The sequence below is a fragment of the Lynx rufus genome, unplaced genomic scaffold (assembly GCF_022079265.1).
Source record: "Lynx rufus isolate CCGP_SWC_20201006 ecotype Redwood Valley unplaced genomic scaffold, mLynRuf1.p SCAF_23, whole genome shotgun sequence".
Classification (NCBI taxonomy): domain Eukaryota; kingdom Metazoa; phylum Chordata; class Mammalia; order Carnivora; family Felidae; genus Lynx; species Lynx rufus.
Genome location: NW_025814838.1, coordinates 8290371 through 8314230, shown reverse-complemented (window position 1 = coordinate 8314230; position 23860 = coordinate 8290371). Strand labels below are relative to the sequence as shown.

The 23860-nt window shown below is 41.8% G+C and overlaps 1 protein-coding gene across 1 annotated transcript in view; it reads right to left on the bottom strand.

The window, feature by feature from the left end:
• The window catches only part of DNAH3 (dynein axonemal heavy chain 3), a 163770-nt gene that overhangs the window by 126022 nt on the left and 13888 nt on the right, over positions 1–23860 (bottom strand). The window contains exons 8-17 of the mRNA XM_047087673.1: positions 20128–20253; positions 18759–18954; positions 16903–17082; positions 11971–12107; positions 9621–9726; positions 9259–9437; positions 6042–6226; positions 4708–4831; positions 1810–1963; positions 875–1019 (exon numbers count right to left, since the gene is read on the bottom strand). Coding sequence (XP_046943629.1) covers positions 875–1019; positions 1810–1963; positions 4708–4831; positions 6042–6226; positions 9259–9437; positions 9621–9726; positions 11971–12107; positions 16903–17082; positions 18759–18954; positions 20128–20253 — 1532 coding nt within the window. The remainder of the gene's footprint in view (positions 1–874; positions 1020–1809; positions 1964–4707; positions 4832–6041; positions 6227–9258; positions 9438–9620; positions 9727–11970; positions 12108–16902; positions 17083–18758; positions 18955–20127; positions 20254–23860) is intronic.

Here is a 23860-nt window from a genome sequence, read left to right as displayed (position 1 = left end):
GCCATTTCACTTTCAGGAATTTATCCTAAGAAAACGATCAAAATTGCATCCAGAAAACTGGTGCAAAGATGCTCATCACAGTTGTGCTTGAAACTGCGGCACTGGAAACTGAAGGCTCACCTCTAAGGGTCCCTGTGTTTGTCCTCTGCTCTTATGCCCTCTCCCCAGGTGACATCATTCATGCCTTTTACTTGTAATCTATACTCAATCATTCCCCAATATAAATCACCCCCCGCCAAACCTATAACTTAACTTCAGGCTTATTTTCTCAAATGTTAGTTAATGTTCCTATTTGGATGTTTGCAGACACCTTAAACCCAGTATATTCAAATTGATGTGTCTTTTTTCCCAACAAATTTGTCACTTCTCTTGTTCAGTGGTGGCAATATCCACCAAACTGCCTGGGCTAATAATCTGGAAATCACTCCAGTTTCTCCCCTCTCCCTCCTTGCCCCTTGCCCCTTTGAGATCAATCATTAAGTCCTGTTGACTCTACCTTAATTTCTCTCTAGCCTCCAGGATCTAAAGAAAAAGGAGTAGTTTACAGTTATCTGTGGCACTCTGGCCTTTCTTGAAGCAACACAGTAGTGCAACTGCCATCTTATTCTCCTCTCACCTGCCTCTCCACAATCCACAGCTCTGGGTGGCTGCCCCTTCCATTCTACCCTAGCAAAAGGTCTTGGCTCTTCAATCCCCACTTCCCATCATTATCACATTGGAAAAATCCGACTGTGTGGCTGCGTTACTCTAGAGTATAAGAATATGATAAAAAGTCCAGCCTGAAGCTAAAGTCCAAACCCTATTCTAGAACTGGCTAGGTTGGATCCACTATCTCATCCCTACCCTGTCCCAGTAGAGTAAGCCTGCAACATACCGTTCATCCACTCCTCTGACTTGATGCTAAACTTGTACGTTGTCAGCCACAGCTGCTCATAAGGCCCTTTGTTGGTCAACACGGTTTGCAGGAGAGGGAAGGTACTCTTCTCCTTTTCCAACAGATCCTCTTCCTTATTGATCAACTGCAGGGCAAAAGGGGATGCTGTTTATTGGGTGGCTGGTTTTCTGAACCCTGGAAGCCACCATGGCAAATTCCTCAGTGCTTTGAACACCAAGTTGAGGAAGATGCTTGTTCATCTAGAGAGCAAGAGAGAAAAATAAGGCATGGACTCAAGTAAGACGGTCCCTCTGCTACCTCTGAGGGCCACGACAGCTAAGATCTAGCTGGATGAAACCCTGGGATAATTTGCCACTTGCTCCATCATCTTTGATCCTACTCTACCATATCCACGTCCCCATTTTCACAATTTTCTTATGTACATTAGCTGTCTACATGATATTGCCTTCTTATGTGGACTTACCTCAAAGATAAGGACTTTAATGGTTAGAGAACTTATTTGCTGACCTTCAGGGAAATTGCCTTAGCTTCTCTATGCCTTAGTTCTCCCATTTTAAATAGCGATAAATAGGGACAATAACAATGCCTACCCCAAAAGTTTGTTATGGGTGTTAAGTGATATATTGCATATGAAGCCCTTTGTATACTGTTGAGCACATAATAAATACTCAAAATACATGAGCAATTATTCTACTGTAATTTCTTCTTTGTGCACTCAGCAACTAACAAAAAAGCTGGTATAATGTAGGGATGTAGAAAAAGGTAGCTGAAAGCACCAATGAAAGAAGTGGTCAACCAACCAATCAACAGTATCTACCTGACAGGTGATGTTAGGACAATGCAGAACCAAGAAACAGAATGAAGAGAGCAGGACAGAGTCATAAGTCTCCAACCCAGACCTCTAGACCCCAAACCTCAAATTCCACCAGTGCTTGATCTAGGTTCTTTGAAAGCTCGTGAAGCTTTTCAACATTGTTCTTCATTTCTTCTGTAGTCATCACTTCACGTTTCCTAAACCCTTCCAGTTCCTTGCTGTATCCCTCAAGTTTCGACTCAAATTCTGAGCACCTAAAAGCAAAGGACATCGCAATCACATCTGGACTTTCCAATTTGATTTTCAGAGTATCAGCATTGCTCACTCATATTCAAGCCTGGGGAGAATCTGATATGATGCATGATATAATACAATATATTAACTTATGATCCTACCTCTCAGAGATGCCTGCTATGAATCTATTGGTGGTTAAACATTTCCAGATGTTTTCCTGTATCGGTAAATACATGCGTGTGCACATATATGAAATCTATATACTATATACATATACATAAAATGTATGTATACACATATTATTGTTATCCATTAGATATTTATTATTGAGGGCTTAATGCATTCCAAGGACTGCTCTAGGCATCAGGGACATATTTTTGATGTACACTAGCCTCATGGAGCTTGCATTTTAGTTTGAGGAGACCTAGACAAGAAATACACATGGATGGATGGGTGGGTGGGTGGAGAGATGGATGGATAAATTCACACATAAAGATAAAATGTTGTGTTTCTGATGGTGATAAATACTTTGAAGAAAATAAAACAGGGAAGAGTGCCTAGTGGATGGAAGTACAAGGCTACTCCAGCTAGAATGATCAGGGAAGACCTTTTAGCAACAAAGCAGGTCACAGATTTATTTTTCCCTTTCTCTAACAAGGTAGATTATATTATATAGTGTTGAGTTATAATTGCTTAGCACATTATAGTTTCCAAAGTATTTTCATGGCCATAATAAATACATAGGCATATATTTCATATAATAATACAGTCACTAGTAAATAGTAGGCACTCGGGAAACTAGGTTGAGTAAATGAGTTGTATTTGTGGGACCACCTGGAGTCTAAGAGAGGATAATTTAGGGATTTCAAGATGGTGGACTGGTCAGAATTCTGGCATGAAATGGAACTTACTCCAATGTCCGCAGAGAGAGGCTTTAATGAAGAGACTACCTACAGAGGTGAGATATGGGTAGCCTTACAGGGAAGCCACTATGACCCCTTGGGCCAAGGGAACAATGGGAACTGAGATGGGGACAGCAAATGGAGAAAAATTAGCACCAAAGCCAAAAATTAATGTGGGCTGGGAAAACAGGTCAAGTTTCTTAGAGAGGGAATGGGGTTGCTTTCACAGACAACAAATGAATCAATGAATATTGCTCAGCCCTCCTCACACATTGTTCTCAGCACTAATGCAAGAATGATGGACGTGAGTTTTAAGAGTTCACCAAAGAGAAGGCTGGACCCAGGGCTATGGGGTTCTCCTAGAGGTGCTCTTGTGCTGAATCCGCTGTTGAGAGCTCAGGAACCAGTCATGCCATCAGGCTAAGAGTCGCCCCTCCAATAGTGTTCTCCTCTCACCATAAATGACAGTTCACATTTCTCCCAGAGCCACCCGTCACTCCTCTGAACTTTAAAGCATTTGCTGCCTCTGAATAGTCTTAGAGCACTGAGAGTATGCTTGCAAGGCTGTGGTCTGGGGATTTTTTTCCCCAAAGAAGTCATTGTTCAAAGGATGAAGGAAGCAGATGGTTTCTGAATACCTACCATGTGCTGGGTACCACTCAGGCACAATATCACATCGTCCCATTTCATCCCTCTGCACAATGATACGTCTCAGGAAAGGAGATGATCTGAGATGGACTCTGTTATCCCATTTTCTGGATGAGGACACTAAGGCTCAAAAAGATAAACTTTCTCCTGTTCACGAACCTGCAAATCAGTTCCATGGTGGAGGCTGTGCATAAGGGGCCATGGGGTAAATGGGAACTCTGTACTTTCTCACTTTTGTTGTGAATTTTAAAACTGCTCCAAGAAATAAAGTTTATTAATTAAAAATTTTCAGTACCACCTACTGGGCTAGTTCTAGGTTCTGAGGACAGTATTCATTTAGGTAGAGAGAAAAGGCCACTGGAAGAAAAAATTGTGTGCAAGTTTTCTCCTTCAGCCCAAACTCCCATTCTATGTAGAAATTTCTTTTATCTACATTTTTCCTTCCTTCTAAGTATTTTCAGGGACTATAGGACCTAAGGTTGGGCAGTGGGCACTTCACACGTGAAGGGGATAGTAACTGGTATGACCACAGTTCACAAACCAAATGTTAGAAGCTGGGATGGGTATGTGTGCCTGCGTGCATGTCTTTGCCCTGTACGTGGCACTTGGCCCACTTCACTCAACATTGTTTGATTTTTCAGTATGCCTATATTTTCTCTGCCTCTGGATTAAAATCTTTATTTAGTAGCCAAACACACTTACATGTCTAGAATACAGCACAGCCCATAGTAAAAATCCTTAATAAATACTGGTTGAATTGACAAATAATGAATGAATAAATGATACAGCCACATTAGCATTGAACAAGACCAGCTGCAAAATAGGCAATTTCTCAGCCTCCTACCATGCCTCTATTATCCCTGTCTTGACAACTCAGAGATCTGTGGTCTCCAATGTAAGGCTGACAATTTTGCTATTATTATTGTGAGGCCATTATTACATGCCACTATTTTTGTCTTTTTTTCTCTGTACCACCAAATTCCAATTGTTCAAAGCAGGGAGAGAAGGCATTGGCAGGGTCACCACAGTGAAGCAGGCTTAAAGAGAACATCACTCAGTGGGAAACAAAAGGAAATTTCTTCTCCACCATTTGTCTTCAGCCTTCGCCCACGCATTCCTGTGGGGGGTGGGGGGGCTCTAGGCAGAACCAGAAACATGCAGTGTGTTACAAAGCTGGGTATCATTTCTGAAATAACCTCAGACTCTCCTTGTACCTTTTAATGAGGTCCATCTCAGCCTGATCTCTCTTGCTAAGGAGCAAGTTTCGGCTGTTTTCAAAGATATCTTCAATCTGGTCTGGCCAGAGGAAAAGAGTGCTGTTCAGTTTGATGTCCTCTTCTGCAAAACACATACAGTCTGCTCCAGGACACTGTTCAGCATAGGTCAGCATTCAGGGAATTAATTCAGCAGAACAAGAAGTCAACAGAAGTGGGCGTGGGGGTAGCAATGAATGGATGGGCCCATTAAGGATGAATGATAGCCAATGTTTATCGAGCACTTACCAAGTGCCAGGCTAGAAGGGCAACAGTGTTATCATCCTTGTTCTTACAGATGGGAAACAAAGTTTAGCCAAGTAATCAAGGTCACACCACTAGAAGGCAGCAGAGACGATTTCAAACCCAGGTCTAACCAACTCTAAAGCTAATGTTCTAACCATTAGGCTTCATTGCTTTCCCAGGGTGCATCTGAGTAGAGTAGAAACTTGGGCTGAAGTTCCATTTCTTTAAATTGTCACCTCATCTGAGTCTCAGTCTCCCTTCTAGTTAAATGTCAGTAATAAAATCAGTATCACTCTAAGGCTCAGGTCAGCTGAAATGTCCTGGGCTCTCTCTGTACCCTGAAGAACGTAGGAAGCAGAGGTCCAGTGTGTGTTCACATGGTCAAGGGCACAGCTCATGAATGTTCAGGGGGATGGTTAGGGCAACCCCTCTCTCAGTCCCAGTACCCATCTCTCCCTCCCATCACTCTTTCCCCCAAATACCACGAACACCAGGTAAATTCACAGGTATTTCCAGATGGAAGGAGGATCTGAAAACTTGGCTTGTGGAGAGTGTATCAGTTTTTCCTTCAGAACCTGGTCCTTACAAAACTCTAACTTGGCCCAACAAGCCTTGAAAGGGCTCTGGCCATTTCTTTCCTTTAAAGATATTCAGGAGCATGAAGGAAAGTGCCCTGGCCTCTCCTCAAAGGTGAAATTGTATTAAGATTATACATAACTGAAATCTATCCATTTATAAAAGGACTCTGCATTTGGAAGTGATTTTTTCCAGAAACCAGACACAAGATACCAGGACAGGCATCTAAGAACTCAAGTCCCTAGATATTTCTTCTTTTAGTCTAACAATAAGAAATCCCTTTGTTTGATTCAAATTCCTGAGGATAAGACCATGGAATTGGTGCCTGTAACGTATAAGGACACTTGAAAAGCAGCACTCCCAATATTGACATTTAGAGGTAGGACTGCCGACTCTCCTTCCTGACTCCTTACCTCTAAAAATATAAATATACATGTACGTTTGCACACAAATCTACATGTCATTGGACTTACGGGGCAAGTCTGCATAGTCCATCAGGAACTCTAGCCGTTCACTTGCATCTCTAAGTTGCCTCCGGAGTGTGAACACCGTGACATCACTGGATTTCTTTAAGAATTCAATGAGGAATACCAGCTCCTCAGTGTTGGCAGGAATTTCACTGACTTTGTCTGCAATGGTGCTGTACTGATTGCAAATGCTACAGGGAGAGGAACAGCCATCATCATCTCTACCATCTAAAATCACTTTCTTTTAAGACATTTATGCTAAACAGGTATAATTCTCATCTGGAGACTAGAACAATGGTTTCCAACTTTTCTCTACCTGCAGATCTGTGATAGGTAACATTCATGTGCACACCACACCTCAAGAATACAAACAATAGTAAAGGAAATAACATCTCATAGGTTTTAAGCCCTTTACTACGTGCCATGCCCTAATCAGTGAATATATATATATATATATATATATATATATATATATATATATTATGTATACATACATACATACATATATACATAATATATACATATATGGGTGTATGTATATATATATATATATATATACACACACACATAAGATATATATATATATATATATATATATATATATATATATATATATTAAACTTCACAACAATTCTAAGGGGTAGGGACTGTTATTATCAACATTTTATAATGGAAGAAAGTAAGGCTGAGTAACTCTGTCCAAAGCAACATGCTGTGGAGGTGTCAGGGACAAGATGTGACCCTGGCTCAAACGATTCCAAAGCTTGTACTCTTAACAGATATGCCATGGGTAGAATCCAGATTTAGACCCAAACAACAAGAATACCACCACCACCACCAGCAATAGCAATTCCTTGAATTTTACGCTGAAGTAGAACACTAAACTAATGGTAATCACTACTGTTTATAGTATGTCAGCAAGTTTATCCTCATGTGCTAGAGGTAGTTCCTGGTTGGCAAAGAGAAAGTGACATTCAACCACTGGGACCACTAGACCTAACTGCCTGCTTCCCAAACACAAGACTATGAGAAAGGATGCTATCTTTTTTTTCAAAGTTTATTTATTTTGAGAGGGAGAGAGAGAGAGCGAGCAGGGGAAGGGCAGAAAGAGAGAGGGAGAGAACCCCAAGCAGGCTCTCACAAACTGAGATGACCTGAGCAGAAACCACGAGGCAGGTGCTTAACCTACTGAGCCACCCAGGTACCCCAAGAAAGGATGCTATTTAAGGATAATTTGAATGTCCCTAACTTATGCAAAAGCCAGCGATGACCATCGTCAGTATTTTAATTATAATTAGGAACAAACTGCCTGTAATACATCCATGCCTAGCACATAGTAGCCCTTAAGAAATGCTAGCAATAGCTATCATAATTTTTATTAGTAATTGATTATTACATGTTGACATTCATGCATTATAAAAACCACTCATTCCAATATTTTCAGTCCTCAATATTCCTTCTTTTGTTGTTTTTGTTTTTTCAATTGAAGTATAGTTGACACTCAATATTCCTTCTTAATGTATAGAGACCCCTCCATAGTGAAGCTAATTACATCAAACTGAAGAAAAAATGATTAAAACATCTTTGCAGACACTTCCAGGATCTTAAAAATGAATTTCTACACAATTTAGAAACTTTCTGCAGAGAAAATTTATCTACTGTACTACAGAGGCTCAATATTATTACATAGTATTTTCCACTTTTTGGACTCAGAGCCACATTACACGTCCCAGCCTCCTTTGCATTTTTAGTCGGGTATTCTAACAGTAAGCTTGGGCTACCATAACAAAACATCACATACTGGATGGCTTAAAAAACAGGAAATTATTCTCTCACAGTTCTTAGAGGCTGGGAAGTCCAAGGTCAAAGTACCGACCAATTTGGTTCCTAGTGAAGGCTTTCTTTCTGGCTTGCAGACAGCTGCCTTCTCACTGTGTCCTCATGTGGGGAGAGGGGGAAAGAGCTCTGGTGCCTCCTCCTCTTCCTACAAGGGCAACAGCCCTATCGGATTAGGATCCCATCCTTATGACCTCATTTAACCTCATCATCTCCTTCAAGGCCTAGGCTTCAAATACAGCCACACACTGCGCACTAGTGTTTTTGCTACAGGCTGAATGTTTGTGTGCCCCCAAAATCCTTATGTTAAAACCTATTCTCTAATGTGATGGTATTTGGAGGTGGCCTTTGGAAGGTAAATAGGTCATGAGAGCTATGCCCTCATATATGGGTTTAGTGCTCTTATAAGAAAGACCCCAGATGGTTGGTCTCCCAGCCTCTTAGCATCTTTCCCTCTTCTGGGAACTACACCCTAAGTCTTGGGGTACCCCCACCCCAAATTCACATGGTTCACATAGGGCAGACATCCACCCCAGAGATGGGACTGCCACCCGATCTAAGCCATCTTCTTCACCATGGCATTTGGTTCAGTGCTGCACAAAAGACCCAAGTCAGGCTAGTGTCACACAGGCCAGGACTTTTTGAGGTAACTGGAAAGACAGAAACCACTGACCCCTCTGGATGGGAATCAGGGAGGATGTAAGCCTGGAACTGCTGGGCCCACAAACAGGAGAAACCCTGAGAGAGAATGAAAGCCCAGTAGAGGGAGAGAGACTGCATCCTAATTGTAGTGTTGATGGCCTGAAGCTAGCAATTCCTCAACTTTTCAACACGTGAGACTCAAATTACCTTTTCCACTTTGGCCAACCTGTCTGGGCTTCTATTCCTTGGAACCAAAAACGTCTGGACTAATATATAGTCATCAGTGAAATGAAGGTATGACATAGAGCTTAATTAAGACCAAATGACAGAATCCTCAGATCTGTACAGCAGAAGCCTGCATAGGAGTGGTTCTAGGGGGGGTGCCTGTAAGCACCCTGTGTCTCTGAAAATGTACCACATGGCCAGGGAGAGGACCTCTGATGGCCAAACCCAAGAGGCAGCATCCCCCTGACGGTGCCTCCAAGGAAGCAAACACTGAGAGATCAGAGATGGATAGCTGCAGGATGCTTTCCACACTCCTGTTCCAAGCCCCATGTAGTTTTTCCCCTACTGATCACCTTCTAGCCTGAACCTGAATTCCCTGCCACCCTCACTCTGGGGGCAAAAACAACTTGAGCTAGAAGTTCTGTCTGGTCATTAATAGAAGGTGCAAGTTTTGTCCACTTTTCTATTCTCCCGTTCGTGCCAAATACTGTTGCTACTTCTCTACCCACAATCACGATACCTGGTATTGGTGTGCCGGTTTACATCCACTTGGAATTGAATCAGACGGTCTTTCAAATTTTGGGCTCGCTCACACAGGTCATAATTCAGGGTCATGGTGTCAAGGCAGAACATGGCCAAAGGCACGGTAATGTGCATGGAGGCAATTTCATTTCTCCGCTTTTTTATGCTACTGATCCTCTGTAGAAAGGAGCACAGTCAGTAGCTTGATTTGCCTTTAGCCTCCCTGCTTTTGCCCCAGCCTCACCCCCAGCCAACCCAGTCCAATGTTGAGCACAGCACAATGTATCGAAATACACTGACTACTCATTGGACTGTCTGCAACACACGTCTCCAAGATATATATCAAATTACTTTCCCTACCGTCACAAAATCCTCAATATCATGATTTTCTTTCAGGAACGCAGTGATGCTTTGTTCAGCCGTGTTATCCAATAAGTCATCGTATTTTTTGTATACATTTAAGTATCTTCCATAATCGAAGAGTGTAAAATCAGACAAGCAAATACAGGTCACCAAATCAGATTAGGCAGAGGGGAAAATGAAGACATAAATATAGTAAAAATTAGCCCTAGCCAGGAAAGGGAACTATAACGTTGCAAAAGGTACAGTGAACTGGGAATTCAGAACTTTGGCTTCAAACTCCAATCTTGCCACTTCTTAGCTATATGAACTTAGACAAGATATTTCTCTTTTTTTCCAAATATCAGTATCTTTAGAGTAGAAATAGTAACACCTCATAGGATTGCTGTAAAGCTTACCTACAATAATATACATATAAAGCAACGAATGCTTTGCCCAACATATTAGCTCCTATCCTTTCTTCCAGTTCTAAAACCCTATGTCTAAATTTTAAGATGAAAATTTGGAACTAATGAACCTAACATCTATGGGATAAATTTAGTTTTCTGCTCTGTCATATCATGCAAAAATAGCTGGACAGTTTCTCCCAAATTGGAGGAGGATGTGTTTGGGATGTTCTGACTTAAAATACGTTTGAATTAAGGATGCCTGGCTCACGGAGTCAGTAGAACGTGTGACTCTGGATCTTGGGGTTGTGAGTTTGAGTACCACATTGGATGTAGGGATAACTTAAAAATAAGACCTTTTTAAAAAAAGTTTGAATTAAAATAAGAAGGTATTAAGTAAGCAGAATTAATTTTTGGGCCACAGTGGTATACTTCCAAGAGTTGGCCAACACTTCAGAGATTCTAAATGTTTATTATTTTTATTTATTTTGAGGAGAGAGGAGGAGGAGCAGAGAGAGAGAGGAAGAGAGAGAAAATCCCAAGCAGGCTCCATGCTGTCAGTGCAGAGCCTGACACAGGGCTCAAACTCACAAATTGTGAAATCATGCGCTGAGCTGAAATCAAGAGTCGGACGTTTAACTAAGCCACCCAGGTGCCCCAACACTTCAGAGATTCTAAAACTGAGATACAATCTGAGGAGCAGTCAGTCCAAATCTGTCAGTCCAGAAAGACAAACTGTGTCAGACTCCAAGAACAGGGAGAACAGAGGTTTCAAATAGATGTCCCCAAATCAAACTCATAAGGGCAGAGCTTCCAAATCTGAATTTATGATTTTCAGACTAGATCAGAAGTAGTTCTCAACTGAGGGCGATTTGACCACTCAGGGGGCATTTGGCCATGTCTGGGGATGATTTTGGTTGTGGGAAGATGGGTATAGGCCAGGGATGATGCTAAACATCCTACCATGCACAGCAGCTCCTCACAATACAGGATTTTCTGGTCTAAAATGTTGACAGAGCTGCAGTCAGGAAACCCATATATCCTGGTTTTCCTGGGACAGCTTAGATTTACACTTGTTGTACCATGGTAATTGTTAATACCTTTTCACTCTCAAAGTGTCTCAGTTTGGAAGCAGTATTATATAAATGATCACCCTAAACTAGGGACTGCTCACATGAGCAACTGTGAGATATTCTATAGTATGATGATTTTAAGTTTATTTATTTTGAGATAAAAGGAAGGGGGGAGGGGCAGAAAGAGAGAGAGAGAGACAGACAGACAGACAGACAGACACAATTCCAAGCAGGCTCTGCACTGTCAGTGCGGAGCCCAATACGGGGCTCAAACCCATGAACCATGAGATCATGACCTGAGCTGAAACCAAGAGTCAGACCCTTAACCGACTGAGCCACCCAGGTGCCCTCCTACAGTACAATGATTAAGGAGCATTCAGATAACTTGTCCTCAATTTCCTTTAATTCCTAAGTCCAAAAGCTCTGAAAACAGAAAGCTGCTTCAAAATTCATTTGATAGCAAAAGCTGGTGTAAACCGATGTGAGGATACTTGTGTGAATAGTCATATTTTTCACTCCAGAAATATCAATAGATTTAATGAAGGGGTGCAACCTGAGATCTTGCTGAAGCTGCATCATAATATCTGAAATATGCATTATGTTACTTTGCTAAAATCCAGCAATTTCTAAATGCCAAAACTTATCTGGCCTTGCAGCTTTCAGATAGTGGAGGCACACCTGTAATTGAATTGAATTCTGGTTCTTTTATTTATTTGCTGTATAACATTGGGAAAGTTTCCTCATCTGTAAGATGGAGATAAATAGTAATTCCAATGTAAGTGTTGGCTGTTCTTACTACAGTGTGTTTTGGGTGCATGGGAACAGCAATTATTTATTTGATGACAAACAAACCAATGCCAAAATGGCTAAGTTACAACTAAACCCACTTACTTGCGGGGGCCGACTTGATTTTTCTGAAATACCTCGAAGGTTTGATTCACAAAATCAGAAACCAGTTTTTCTTCAGGGTTAATGGTTCCAAGAATCAGATTATATCCTTTCAACTCCGGGAACAGGATAGATTCCACCTAAAGGATTAGAAACCACTTTTATGTAGTGACACATCCACAAGACACAGGAAGGGAGATGGTACCAAAGGTAAAATCTTCTGCAATGGACTCCCTTCCAGAGACACCAGTTGCATTGACACTTGTTTCCCCTTGGATAGTGCCAGGATCACCCTCCTGGTCCCTTTACCTCTATCCTCTCTTCTCTCCCTCTTGGGTTACTCATCTTTCCCTGCCCCTTTCAGGTCTCCTGTCCCTGGAGAGTCCCCTGGGCCTCTAGTTAGGATGTTAAGTTTCCCTGCTTAAAGCTCACATTCTGAACTCTTCCCACTCAGCACAACTGTAATGAAATAATGTATAATGAGCCGTTTTAGGTTTGTCATGGGATATAAATACCATGAGGGCCTGGATCGTGTCTGACTTCTTCACTATTGTGAAGAGTTCAGCAAGAGCTTGGCACATAGTGGGGCGCCTGTGTGGCTCAGTCGATTGAGCGTCTGACTTCGGCTCAGGTCATGATCTCACAGTTTGTGGGTTCCAGCCCTGTGTTGGGCTCTGTGCTGACAGCTTAGAGTCTGGAGCCTGCTTCAGACTCTGTGTCTTCCTCTCTCTGCCCCTCTCCCACTCAGGCTCTCTCTCTCTCTCTTAAAAATAAACATTAAAAAAAATTTTTTTAAAGAGCTTGGCACATAGTAAGTGCTCAGTAAATATAGTGTGACTGAATGAGTATTATAGTGGTGGCTCCCTGTCCCCCTGATCAGCTTTTACTAATGAAGTTATTGGAGACATGGGTTCTAAATCTGATTCTGCTGCTAATTGACCATGTGACCTGAGCTAAGCTACTTCTCTCTGAACTTCCATTTTCTCCCCTGAAGAAAAGGAGAGACACTAGATTCTTCTCTCAGATTAGATGGGGAAAAAAGTCTATAGCTAGAGCAGTATCTTTTCTGATAATTCAAGTACTCCTTTTTTTAAAAGTTTATTTATTTTTGAGAGAGAGAGAACATGAGTAGGGGAGGGGCAGAGAGAGAGAGAGAGAGAGAGAGAATCCCAAGCAGGTTCCACACTGTCAGTGCAGAACCTGATGTGAGGCTTGATCTCAAGAATCGTCAGATCATGACCTGAGCTGAAATCATGAGTTGGAGTCTTAACCGAATGAGTCACCCAGGCGCCCCAAGTACTCCAACTTCTAAATGGCATGTGTGTATCCCTGGGAAATGTTCTCACTTGCATGATTCAAGAAGACTGCCAAGTCCGTGCTGGGTACCCAATGCCCTCCCTAAGAAAGCTTATGGTGATGGGTCCCAGAAAAGACTGTCAGAGTGCTCTAGTTGGTTACAGCAATTATACACCATGGATGAGAATACACTGATTTAGAAAGAGGGAAAGCCCAGTGCAAATGGTCTGTATCCTCCTTCTTTGGACAATTCCAAGGTTTTTAAGCCAGCAGAGGAACAAACAACTTCTTTGCTGTGGCCATGCTGCAGACAGTGGAGGAGTGATCCTTCTCCAAGGAGATGGAGGATAGGGCATTGGTCAAGCATATGGATTAAATGATTTAGGGAGGGGTGCCTGGGTGGCTCAGTTAAACGTCCAATTTCAGCTCAGGACATGATCTCACAGTTCAGGAGTTCGAGCCCTGTGTCAGACTCTCTGCTGTCAGTGCAGAGCCCGCTTCTGATCCTGTCTCCCTCTCTCTCTGCCTGTCTCTCTCTCAAAAATAAACATTACAAAAAAAAAAAAAAAGATATGGTTTAGGGACACACAACTGGTACATCCAGGCCACTCAACAGATCACATGTGGACAGCATAAGGGATTGTTTCTTGAGAAGTCTTCAGTCAAAAGAGGAAGTAATGCCTTTTATTGCCCTTTAAATGTGGCAGGTTCTCCCATGCTCCGTAGTAGTCTGTAAAACTGAGCTGAGATCAATGGTGCCCTTCCCAGGTAATCATTCTTACTATCTTATCTCCATGGCTCTCTGATCCCTGACTTCCTGGTCTTGTCATCACCCTCAGTGCTTATGACTGCACACTTCTCCAAGTTTGGGATTTACCTGGCACTCTGAGTGAGAAAAGTCTCCCATCAGGGAGACTCCATAGTAATGTGTGTGTGTGTCTGTGTGTGTATTCCTGATTACGAAAGTAATGTCTTGACATGGCTGCTAATGCTGATTTTTTTCCTTACTGCATTTTTAGTTTTAGAAAACCCTTCCTTATTTCACCCCACCTCATTTTATTTATGCCGCTCATTCACCTCTTTTCATTTCAATCAGTATTACAACATCTATGTCTTAATTTTTTTGCCAAGACAAATACTTTCTAATATGTACTTTGCTTTCCTTTAGTAACTTTCTCATAGGTAGGCTTCCCTTCTATACCTTGAAACTTATTTTCAAAACTTCATGCTGACATTTTTCCCAACTTAAAAAAATTTATGTTTAAGGGAACCTGTGTGGCTTGTTTGGTAGGGCATGTAACTCTTGGTCTCAGGACAGTGATTTTGAGCCCTACATTGGGTGTAAAGATTACTTTAAAATAAAACTTCCAAAATAAATAAAATGAGGGACATCTGGGTGGCTCAGTCAGTTAAGTATTCATCTCTTAATTTTGGCTCAGGTCATGATCTCACAGTTTGTCAGTTTGAGCTCCACGTCGGACTCTGCCCAGACAGTATGGACCCTGCCTGGGATTCTCTCTCTCTCTCTCTCTCTCTCTCTCTCTCTCTCTCTCTCTCTCTCTCTCAAAATAAATAAACACTTAAAAAATAAAAATAAATGAAATAAAATAATATTTATGTTCAACCATAAAAAAAGGCAGGAAAGGTAGGGATTAGGGGTAATGTCCGTCTGTTGCAGTTCTTAGATATACTTATTAGATACTCAACCTGAGGGGCTATTCTTTTAAAGTTTCAATACCCAGTTCATGAGGCACCTGGGGCACCAGTTCATGGGGCACTCAGTTTCAATACCCAGTTCATGGGGCACCCAGTGTTTCAAAAACAATAAATTGTGTTTCATAAATAAATAAATAAAACACATAAATAAGTTGTGTTTCAAAACCAATAAACATTAAAAAAAATTTAAGTTTTGGGGTGCCTGGGTGACTCAGTCAGTTAAGCGTCCAACTTTGGCTCAGGTCATGATCTCACGGTTCATGGGTTCAAGCCCTGTGTCGGGCTCTGTGCTGACAGCTCAGAGCCTGGAGCCTGCTTCAGATTCTGTATCTCCCTCTCTCTGCCCCTCCCCTGATCATGCTCTGTATCTCTCTGTCTCTCAAAAATGAATAAATGTTAAAAAAAAAATTTAAGTTTCAATACCCAGTTCAGAGACAGAATCGTGTGAGGAGTTTGACACAGGAGCCAGTGCTGTGGGCATGTCTAGATAGAGAATGCTGAGACTGGGCTGCTTTTTCTCACAGTCTGATAAAGTCATTGGCATTCACTTGGGCCTAGCTTTCAAACCTGGTACACACTATAACCTGTGACTACATCTTCTTGCCATGGGAATCCACTAAATTCCACCACCCTTGCTGGGTGTTTGCAGGAGCGATCACATGAGCCCTTGGCTCTCCCGGCCCAGCTGCTTGCAAACATTGCTAATCAAGATCAGTGAAAGAGAACTTGAGTGGTATGTATTTTATCTGTCCCCAAGCCCCACACTTATCCTTCCAAATTACAGGGTCTTCTCTTTCATTTCCTTTCTAGGGATATCGATTGTAGGAGAGTTGCCCACTGTTTCTTTCCCTTCCACACACCCAGTTTTCTTGTTAACTAGGCTTGGTTGGGTTCGAAACCCCAAATTTAGAGTTATCTGGTGAAATAGACTAGAGCATTTTGGCCTCACATGTTTCTCTACAACACCAAACTCTACTCTTGAGCTCTTGGAACCCTCTAAGCATAGGACTGCAAAGAAAAGAGTACTTAAGAGTACTTAAGCATCACACATAATGCCTGGGCAGTGAGGGAGGGGGAGAAAAATAGAGAAAAACACCCCACGGTTCCCTTTCCTGTGTGGCTCTGGACACTGGTCTTCTTGCCACTTCAGCCACCCAGAGGGAGTACAGAGTACAGAAGAGTCACACTCATGTGGGTGATCCTGCCCAGCACTAAAAGTCTGCTACGTGTCTGGAATATGATTACCAATCCCACCCTGGAAAGGAAGCTGGAAAGGTCTTGGATCAGGAAGAGAAGCTTCAATCTCTCCCCTTGATGTCTTCAGTGGTTAAACAAATGCAACTTCAAGAACTAAATTAGGTATCATTTCATAAAGATTCTTGGTGAGTTCATGGCGTTGCTCCATCGTGGATTGTCAACCCAAGTTGGTTACGGCTTGGGACACATCTGTCCCTTTGAAGTTGGCGTCATGTTGAGGAAAAGGGGAACTCTACTTGCTGACAAAATAATTCTTAAAAAAATTTTTTTAATGTTTATTTTGAGAGAGACAGAGAGACAGCATGCATGTAAGCAGGGAAGGGGCAGATAGGGGGATACAGGATCCGAAGTGGGCTCTGTACTCACAGCAGAGCTGGACGCGGAGCTTGAACTCATGAACCGTGAGATCATGACCTGAGCTGAAGTTGGACGCTTACCGGACTGAGCCACCCAGGCGCCCCATTAATGCTTGTATTAGAAGCACAATTCTCTACTGCGTGGACATTTCTTTATGGCCCAAATCTTCTGTCTGGGGTCACGGGAGGCATACTCAGGATTGAGCTCTCAAAATAAAAACTCTTCTGACTACCTTGTACAAACAGTCACTTTAAATATATTTTATTCGATAAGTAAATAAAACTATAAATGAGTAAGTCAGTACTGTACCTTGGGGATCTCCCTAGAGTTTTTAATAATTTCCAAGAAAGAATTGTGTATTAATTCCCAGCAGTCATCAAAAGATGGATTAAAGATGATAATGGGTTCATGGACTTCAAGTCTGATCATGATTAACTGAGGTATGAAGAACTCCATCTCTTGGTAGGGCTCCTTGTAATCATTCCCATCCTTCAGGAGATATAAGATATGGCAGCTGTCACAAGATGGGGCCTTCCAGAATCAAAGGAGTGATTTTTACCCATTCACAGTATTACATGAATACCAGAAATGGAAATGCAGGGTACCAGGCACTGTTCATGTTCACATAAGGTCTGGGTATGGCTTAGCCCACCCTGAGCTTATCCACTCCCCCATTCCAGAAGTTTTAATTCAGTATATTTTCTTTGCTTAGATATTCCTGAATTAATTATTTCCAAATCCTTCCCACCCTCCAAAATTCAGCTCAAAAGCCCCTGCTCTAGGAAGCTTCTCTGTTCTCTAGCAAGATATAATCTCTTTCACTTCTGAACTTATGTGTTTCTATTTCCTTCATGCTATTTTAGCTTTCTCTGTTGCAGAGATTTATAGGTACATCTTATTTTCTCTACTCTAACCTCAAGGGCAGGATCTGTCTGAACCCTGTACTTCCTCTGAAATCTCCAAGGTAGCATTTAGTACATAGTTGATGCTCAATAAAAATCTGTTGACAGAATCCAAAAGCATAAATAGTTATCTGTATACCTCAAATGGAGCTAATGAGTGTATAGTCTATTTTAAACACTCAAAATGTCAACACTCCTACAACAGAAATATTGGCATGGAGATATCTACAATTCCCTATGAGGGTAGTAATAGGAGATACCTCTCATAAACTACCCTGCCTAATGAAATTGTCACAGGGTAGCTGGAAAGTATTTGCCTAAGTCAGTGATGTTAGACATCTCTAGATCTGTTTAAGGATGATTGATAAACATTTGCTGAACAGCTACCATGTATCAAATACCCATAAATCTCCCCTTCTTTCAGACATATAACGATTTAACTTTTCCCTTTGTGGGGAATTTTAGAGTGGGATTTGTTCCACATCTGAGCCTCTTCTGCTTTAGCAAAGGAGATGATTACAGTGACATCTATTGATTGGTCCTTGCTACAAAGCTAACATCACAGTCTAAATTCAGCAACACTGGCTTCTATACTTTTTTTGAGCAAAAGGACAATTGTTCATCTTTACTTCATTTGTAAAAATACTTAGAACTTAACCTTTTATAACCAGGCAATTATATATTTTTATTACTCCTTTTTAAGGTAAAATGTGCACGTGGCATAAAATGTAAAGAAATCTTCCTTGGTCCATAGGTTATCTAAGTTTAGGGGATGCTACGCTCTTTTGAAATCCAAGACTTAGTGTTTTTAGCTTTTATTTTGACTTCACTGAAGTAGTTTCATGAAGAAAGTTATTAATTAGGTCAACAAAGCCTTTTGTTTTCAGAGATGCCCCTTCAAAGACCAAAGAACCAAAAGCCAATGTTTGCAAGGATACACACAACACTCCCTAAATATCAAGCCAAAGATTGATAACAAAATTTTTTCAACACCTTCCTTCACAGAGGATGAAAAAGTGACCCCATTCCCTCTCATAGGAGGTATGAATTCCATTTTATTCCATCTTCTTTCAATTTTTGTAACAACTTCTCCACTTCTGGAGATCTTTGGCAATTTAGTATAGGCAATTACCTCAGGAAAGCTTGCTGTGACTCACAAAACTCATTTTCATGAACTAATGTAGCTGAAGACCTACATGATGGAATTCTGATTCTGTCTTGGTTGTTTCCCCTCAAAGGGCCTACTGCTGGTCCCCTACATACCTTGTGTATCATGAAAAAGGAGATGAGGTCCTCGAGAGACTTAATGACCAAGTCCCTCAGCTGGAGGGACATGAAGGAAGCAACAGAAGCAAAATATTCCTCAATGTTATGAGAGGAGTCATAGTCACTCTTGGGAGCAAAATGGACCCACTGCTCCTTCTGTGAGATGAACAGCTGGGCACAGGTGGGGATCCACCTGTGAAAAAAGAAGGGTAGAGAAGTAAGAAGCTCTTCTGAGCTCGGAGAAATCCTATCAGATGTTCCCCACTCTCTGTAACAAGGAAGGTGGCTCATTCCCCACTAAGCAGCTTTCCAAATCAGTACTTTCATATCCCTGGCCACCTCCCCTGCCAACACCTCTTTCCTGGAAAGAAAGTAGTAAGATTTGAATTGAGAGACTATTCATCCAAAGGCACAAGGGATGCTGGTGGCATGTCCTGCTCAAAGAGTCTCTAGTTTCTTCACTATAATCAGAGATTGGCGTGAAGGGGCATAAAGAAATGGAATGTTCTGTCCAACTTCTCTCCCTGGCAAATGCCTGGCCTCTGATTCAGACTTTATAGGGGGAAAGTGAGGAAGAGGAGAAAAAGAAGAAAACTTAAGAGAAACTCCAGTGTGGTGATAGTTGCTCAGAAGTTGAGAGTGAAAATAAGAAAAGAAAAAGAAAAAATGGATGTCTCATTGTTCTTTCTTCCTACTTCCCCCAATTTTTAATTCCCAGTGGGAACCACTGGCCTTTTCATCCTATCACATCTCTTTTATGATTGCTAGGAAGGTGCTACTCTAACAGTCAGAGAAGTACTAGTAACAGCCAGAGTTGTAAAGACAATAATTATGATATTTATCAAGCAGCTACTACGTGCTATGGCATATACATTTTCTCTGATAATAAAAACCCACTGGTAGGTATTACCACCATCATTTTACATAAGGGGGTTTCTCTAGCTCTGGACATCATCCTGCATGCATTTGCAAAGAGAAAAGGAATAGTCTAAGTGACTGAAAACTCTCTAACCCTGGAATCTTGCAGCTGTTTATCTGGGCCACCTGAACACAAGTTATTCAAACTCAAGTCATGTAACTTAGCAAGACCTCACAGATTTCAGAGGGAGGGTAAGTAAGGAAGTGGTAGCCCAACAAAGAATGGTAATGAGAGTTTCAAAAAGGCAGAGGGAGAACAGGAATGAGGGTTGAAGCATGGACCTGGGGAGACACAAATACTGGTGGGATGGAATGTAGAAGGAAAGGGACAGAGAAAGATGTCAGTGAGAAGTCAGCAAACTGTGCAACCTCCAGGCTGGGAACCAGTTTTCCCTCCTGAGAGTTTATGATATTGTGACGAGGTCCCATTCTGAGGCCAGATACTGACTTGTTGAGAAGAATTTGGCGTGCTTCCATGCAGTGTTTCTGGATCACATCCCAGTACTCATGAGGCTGCAAAGGCAATTTTCCTGCCAGTAATTCTGCTGTTCGAACAAACCTGAGGTCTTTAAATCTGCCAAAAGAGAGGGAGAACCGTCCTGGGCTGAGAAGACAATAATGAATTCTCGAGGATGGGTTCAAAGGGCACACATCCTCACTTTTCTTATCTTTTTGTTTGTTTATTTTGGGAGGGAGAGAGAGAGAGAGAGTGTGCAAGTGCGAGTGAGTAGAGAAGGGGAAGAGAGAGGGAGAGAGAGAATCCCAAGCAGGTTCCGTGCTCAGTGCAAAGCCTGATGTGGGGCTCAAACTCACGAACTGTGAGATCAGGACCTGAGCCGAAATCAAGAGTCAGACACTTAAACAACTGAGGCACCCAGGTGCCCCATCCTCACTTTTCAATGAGGTAAAACCATTTATATTTGAAAAATATGAAAGTCTGAGGAGGGGTAGACAGTCCACAAGAACCTTGCAAAGAGTAGATAGATGAGCCAACTGAATAGGTGTTTGCTGAGCCTTCCTATCTGTCCTGCTCCAAATAACCCATCTGAGGAGTGGGGTTTTGGCAACAACCTGGTTATTTGCCTGCCTAGGAACTGGGATATCAAATGGACAAATCAAAGTTCTTTACAACAGCAAAGACAGAGAAGACAGGTCAAGCAAAGCACCACCTTCATGATCAAGTGGGTTCCATCTAATCCTCAACGTGGCCCCTAGATAAGCTACTCAGGACAACTTGGAGGACTGCTTTGGTCTAAACAAACAAAAAAACCCTTCAGACCTACTACCCCTGATGGCTGGCAGACTCACCAAGACATGCACAGCATACCTTGGCACAGTCCCTCACACAATGCAGGCACGCAATATTTGTTGAATGAATACACGAATCTCCTTCCACCTTCTCCTGTGAGGCTCTTATCTTCTCCTATTTCTCTCAGATCAATGGATGTGTTGCCCTTTACCACATTCCCCAAGGCCTCTTTTAGCTCACAGGGACACCATATCTCTTCCTGATATCTATTCCACTCATTTATAAATCACTCTTTTGATTTTTTTTAATGTTTATTTATTTTTGACAGAGAAACAGAGGATGAGTGGGGAAGGGCAGAGAAAGAGGGAGACACAGAATCTGAAGCAGGCTGCAGGCTCTGAGCTGTCAGCATAGAGCCCGACTCGGGGCTCGAAACTCACTGACCGTGAGATCGTGACCTGAGCTGCAGTTAGACGCTCAACCGACTGAGCCACCCAGGCACCCCTATAACTCATTCTTTTAAATAATCACTGCCTTTCACTTCCTCAATTAGACCTTTGCTCACTTTCTTAGCTCATCTCATGTCTTGCTTCTCATTTTTATTATCCACTGTAATGACCTCTTGGGCACTTTTCTCACCTTTCTTAAATCCCACAGCCTACCCTATTCCTATTCCTAATCCCTATTCCTCCTTGGTGTAGGTGGTGAACTTGGTCCCCATCTTGTCTGGCCAGTCACAAAGCACTGTTAGGGGAGGACAGAATCTGAGACCTCCCTCACCACACCTTTGATATCCAACCTGAGTATGGCCCTTGTCACCACTTGGTAATTATGCTACTTATCTTTAATTCAGTTCTAACAAACTTCCGACAATGGCTTTTTAGACCACAACCCTATTTGAGCCCCCAGGTCCTTTACCCTTTGCCAACCACTAGGTGACTCCTTAGAATTTTTAAAATTAATCACGCAGGCCATAAAGAAGAGCAGTCTGTATCATTTCCTTAACAAATCTTTCTCATTGTTGATTTTTTTTTTTTTTTTTGGTTCAGCTGACAAAGAGCTTCTAAATGGCTTTGTTTGTCTTTGTTGCCTACGTAATCTTTAGGAAACCCCTAAAAGCAGGTGGTAAGAATTCCTTCTTTTCAGAAGCTATGGGTTCAATAATTTGCCATCTTCACTACACGATCAAATTAAATGCACATGTACATCTTTTTGGCTTTGAGCATTTAGCAATTTACCATCCCTAAGACTGACCTTTTTTGTTAATTTCTAGGTTATTTTTTGAGGCCATAGACATGCTTATAATTAAAGCAGCACCTTCATTTATTGAACAGCTATATGCCAAAACTGTTCTAAGCAATTCATCAAACAACCCATGAGGTAACTGTTATTATTCTCATTTCACATATAAAAAAATAGAGGCCTAGAGAGATTAAGTTCCCCCAAATCACACTGTTTGTTATTAACAGAGAGAGAATCAGAATGTAGGCAGTGTAGTTTTGGAGCCCATACTATAAATTATTACCCTATATGCTTCTGCCTCATTAGAAAATGACTGTTTCTTTTCAGACTCCTGAGTGGCACCTCCAATGACTTAGAAAACTGAATACAGTCCAAAGAAGGGAATGTGCTTATTTAACATTGGTGGGCTCCATGCTAGCTTGACTTCCCTTTCCATTCCCTTTTAAAATATAAGTAAAACAAAGAATGTGATAAACAAGGAAGTTCTCCAGGTAACAAGCCTCCCTTAAGACTGAAGACACTCAAAGCTACAGAGCCTCCCCAAAATAAAATATTTGAGCTACTGGCAAGTTTAGCCAATCAAAATTAAGTAAGCATATTTACCTTCAATTTTTCTTTTATTTTTTAAAGTTTATTTTATTTATTTTGAGAGAGCGAGAGAGAGAGAGAGAGAAACGGGGGGAGGGGTGTGGTGACAGCAGGGGAGAGGCAGAAAGAGAGAGAATCCTAAGCAGGCTTCACACTGTCAGCGCAGAGCCCTATGTGACCTAAGATCATGACCTGAGCTGAAATCAGGAATCAGACACTTAACCGACTGAGCCTCCTGGCTCTCTACTTTTCATTTTTTAAGTAGGCTTCATACCCAGCGTGGAGCCTAACAGAGGGCTCAAATTCACAACCCTAAGATCAAGACCTGAGGCAAGATCAAGAGTCAGACACTCAACCAACTGAGACACCCAGATGCCCCAGCCTCTAATTTTTCTAATAAAGAACTCAGATGATGGCAGCTCATCATGTCATCAGCCTGACCTTTCAGTGAAATCTGCTGGCCTCATGTTCCCACCAGGATTGGCACCTCCCTTGATGGACTCCCCCAAAATGACAGTCTTTCTCCACAGCTGATGAATGGATAAACTCAACAGGGTATAGCCTTTCAATGGAATAATATTCAGTCACAGAATGGAATGAAACACTGATACATGCTTCAGTGGTGGATGAACCTTGAAAACCTGATGCTGAGCAAAAAGCAACTAGACACAAAAGGTCACATATGGTGTGATTCCATCTACATGAAATGTCCAGGATAGGTTAAATCTGTAGAGACAGAAATCAGGTTAGTGGTTGCCAAGGGCTGAGCGGAAGGGGGATGAAGGAGTGACTGCTAATGGATATTGCATTTCTTTCTGGGTTGTACAAATGTGTGAGTGCACTGAAAACTACCGTACTGTGCACTTAAGAGGGGTGAATTTTATGGTATGTGGATTATATCTCAATTTAGAAAAATGACAGAAAAGGGATTCTTGCATTCTCTAAACTCCTCCACTTCCTATGGCCAATTCAGTCACTGATGAACAAATTTTTTTTTTAACTTTATTTATTTATTTTGAAAGAGAGAGAGAGAGAGAGAGAGAGAGAGAGAGAGAGAGAGAGAGAGAGAGAGACAGCACACCAGCTAGGAAGGGGCAGAGAG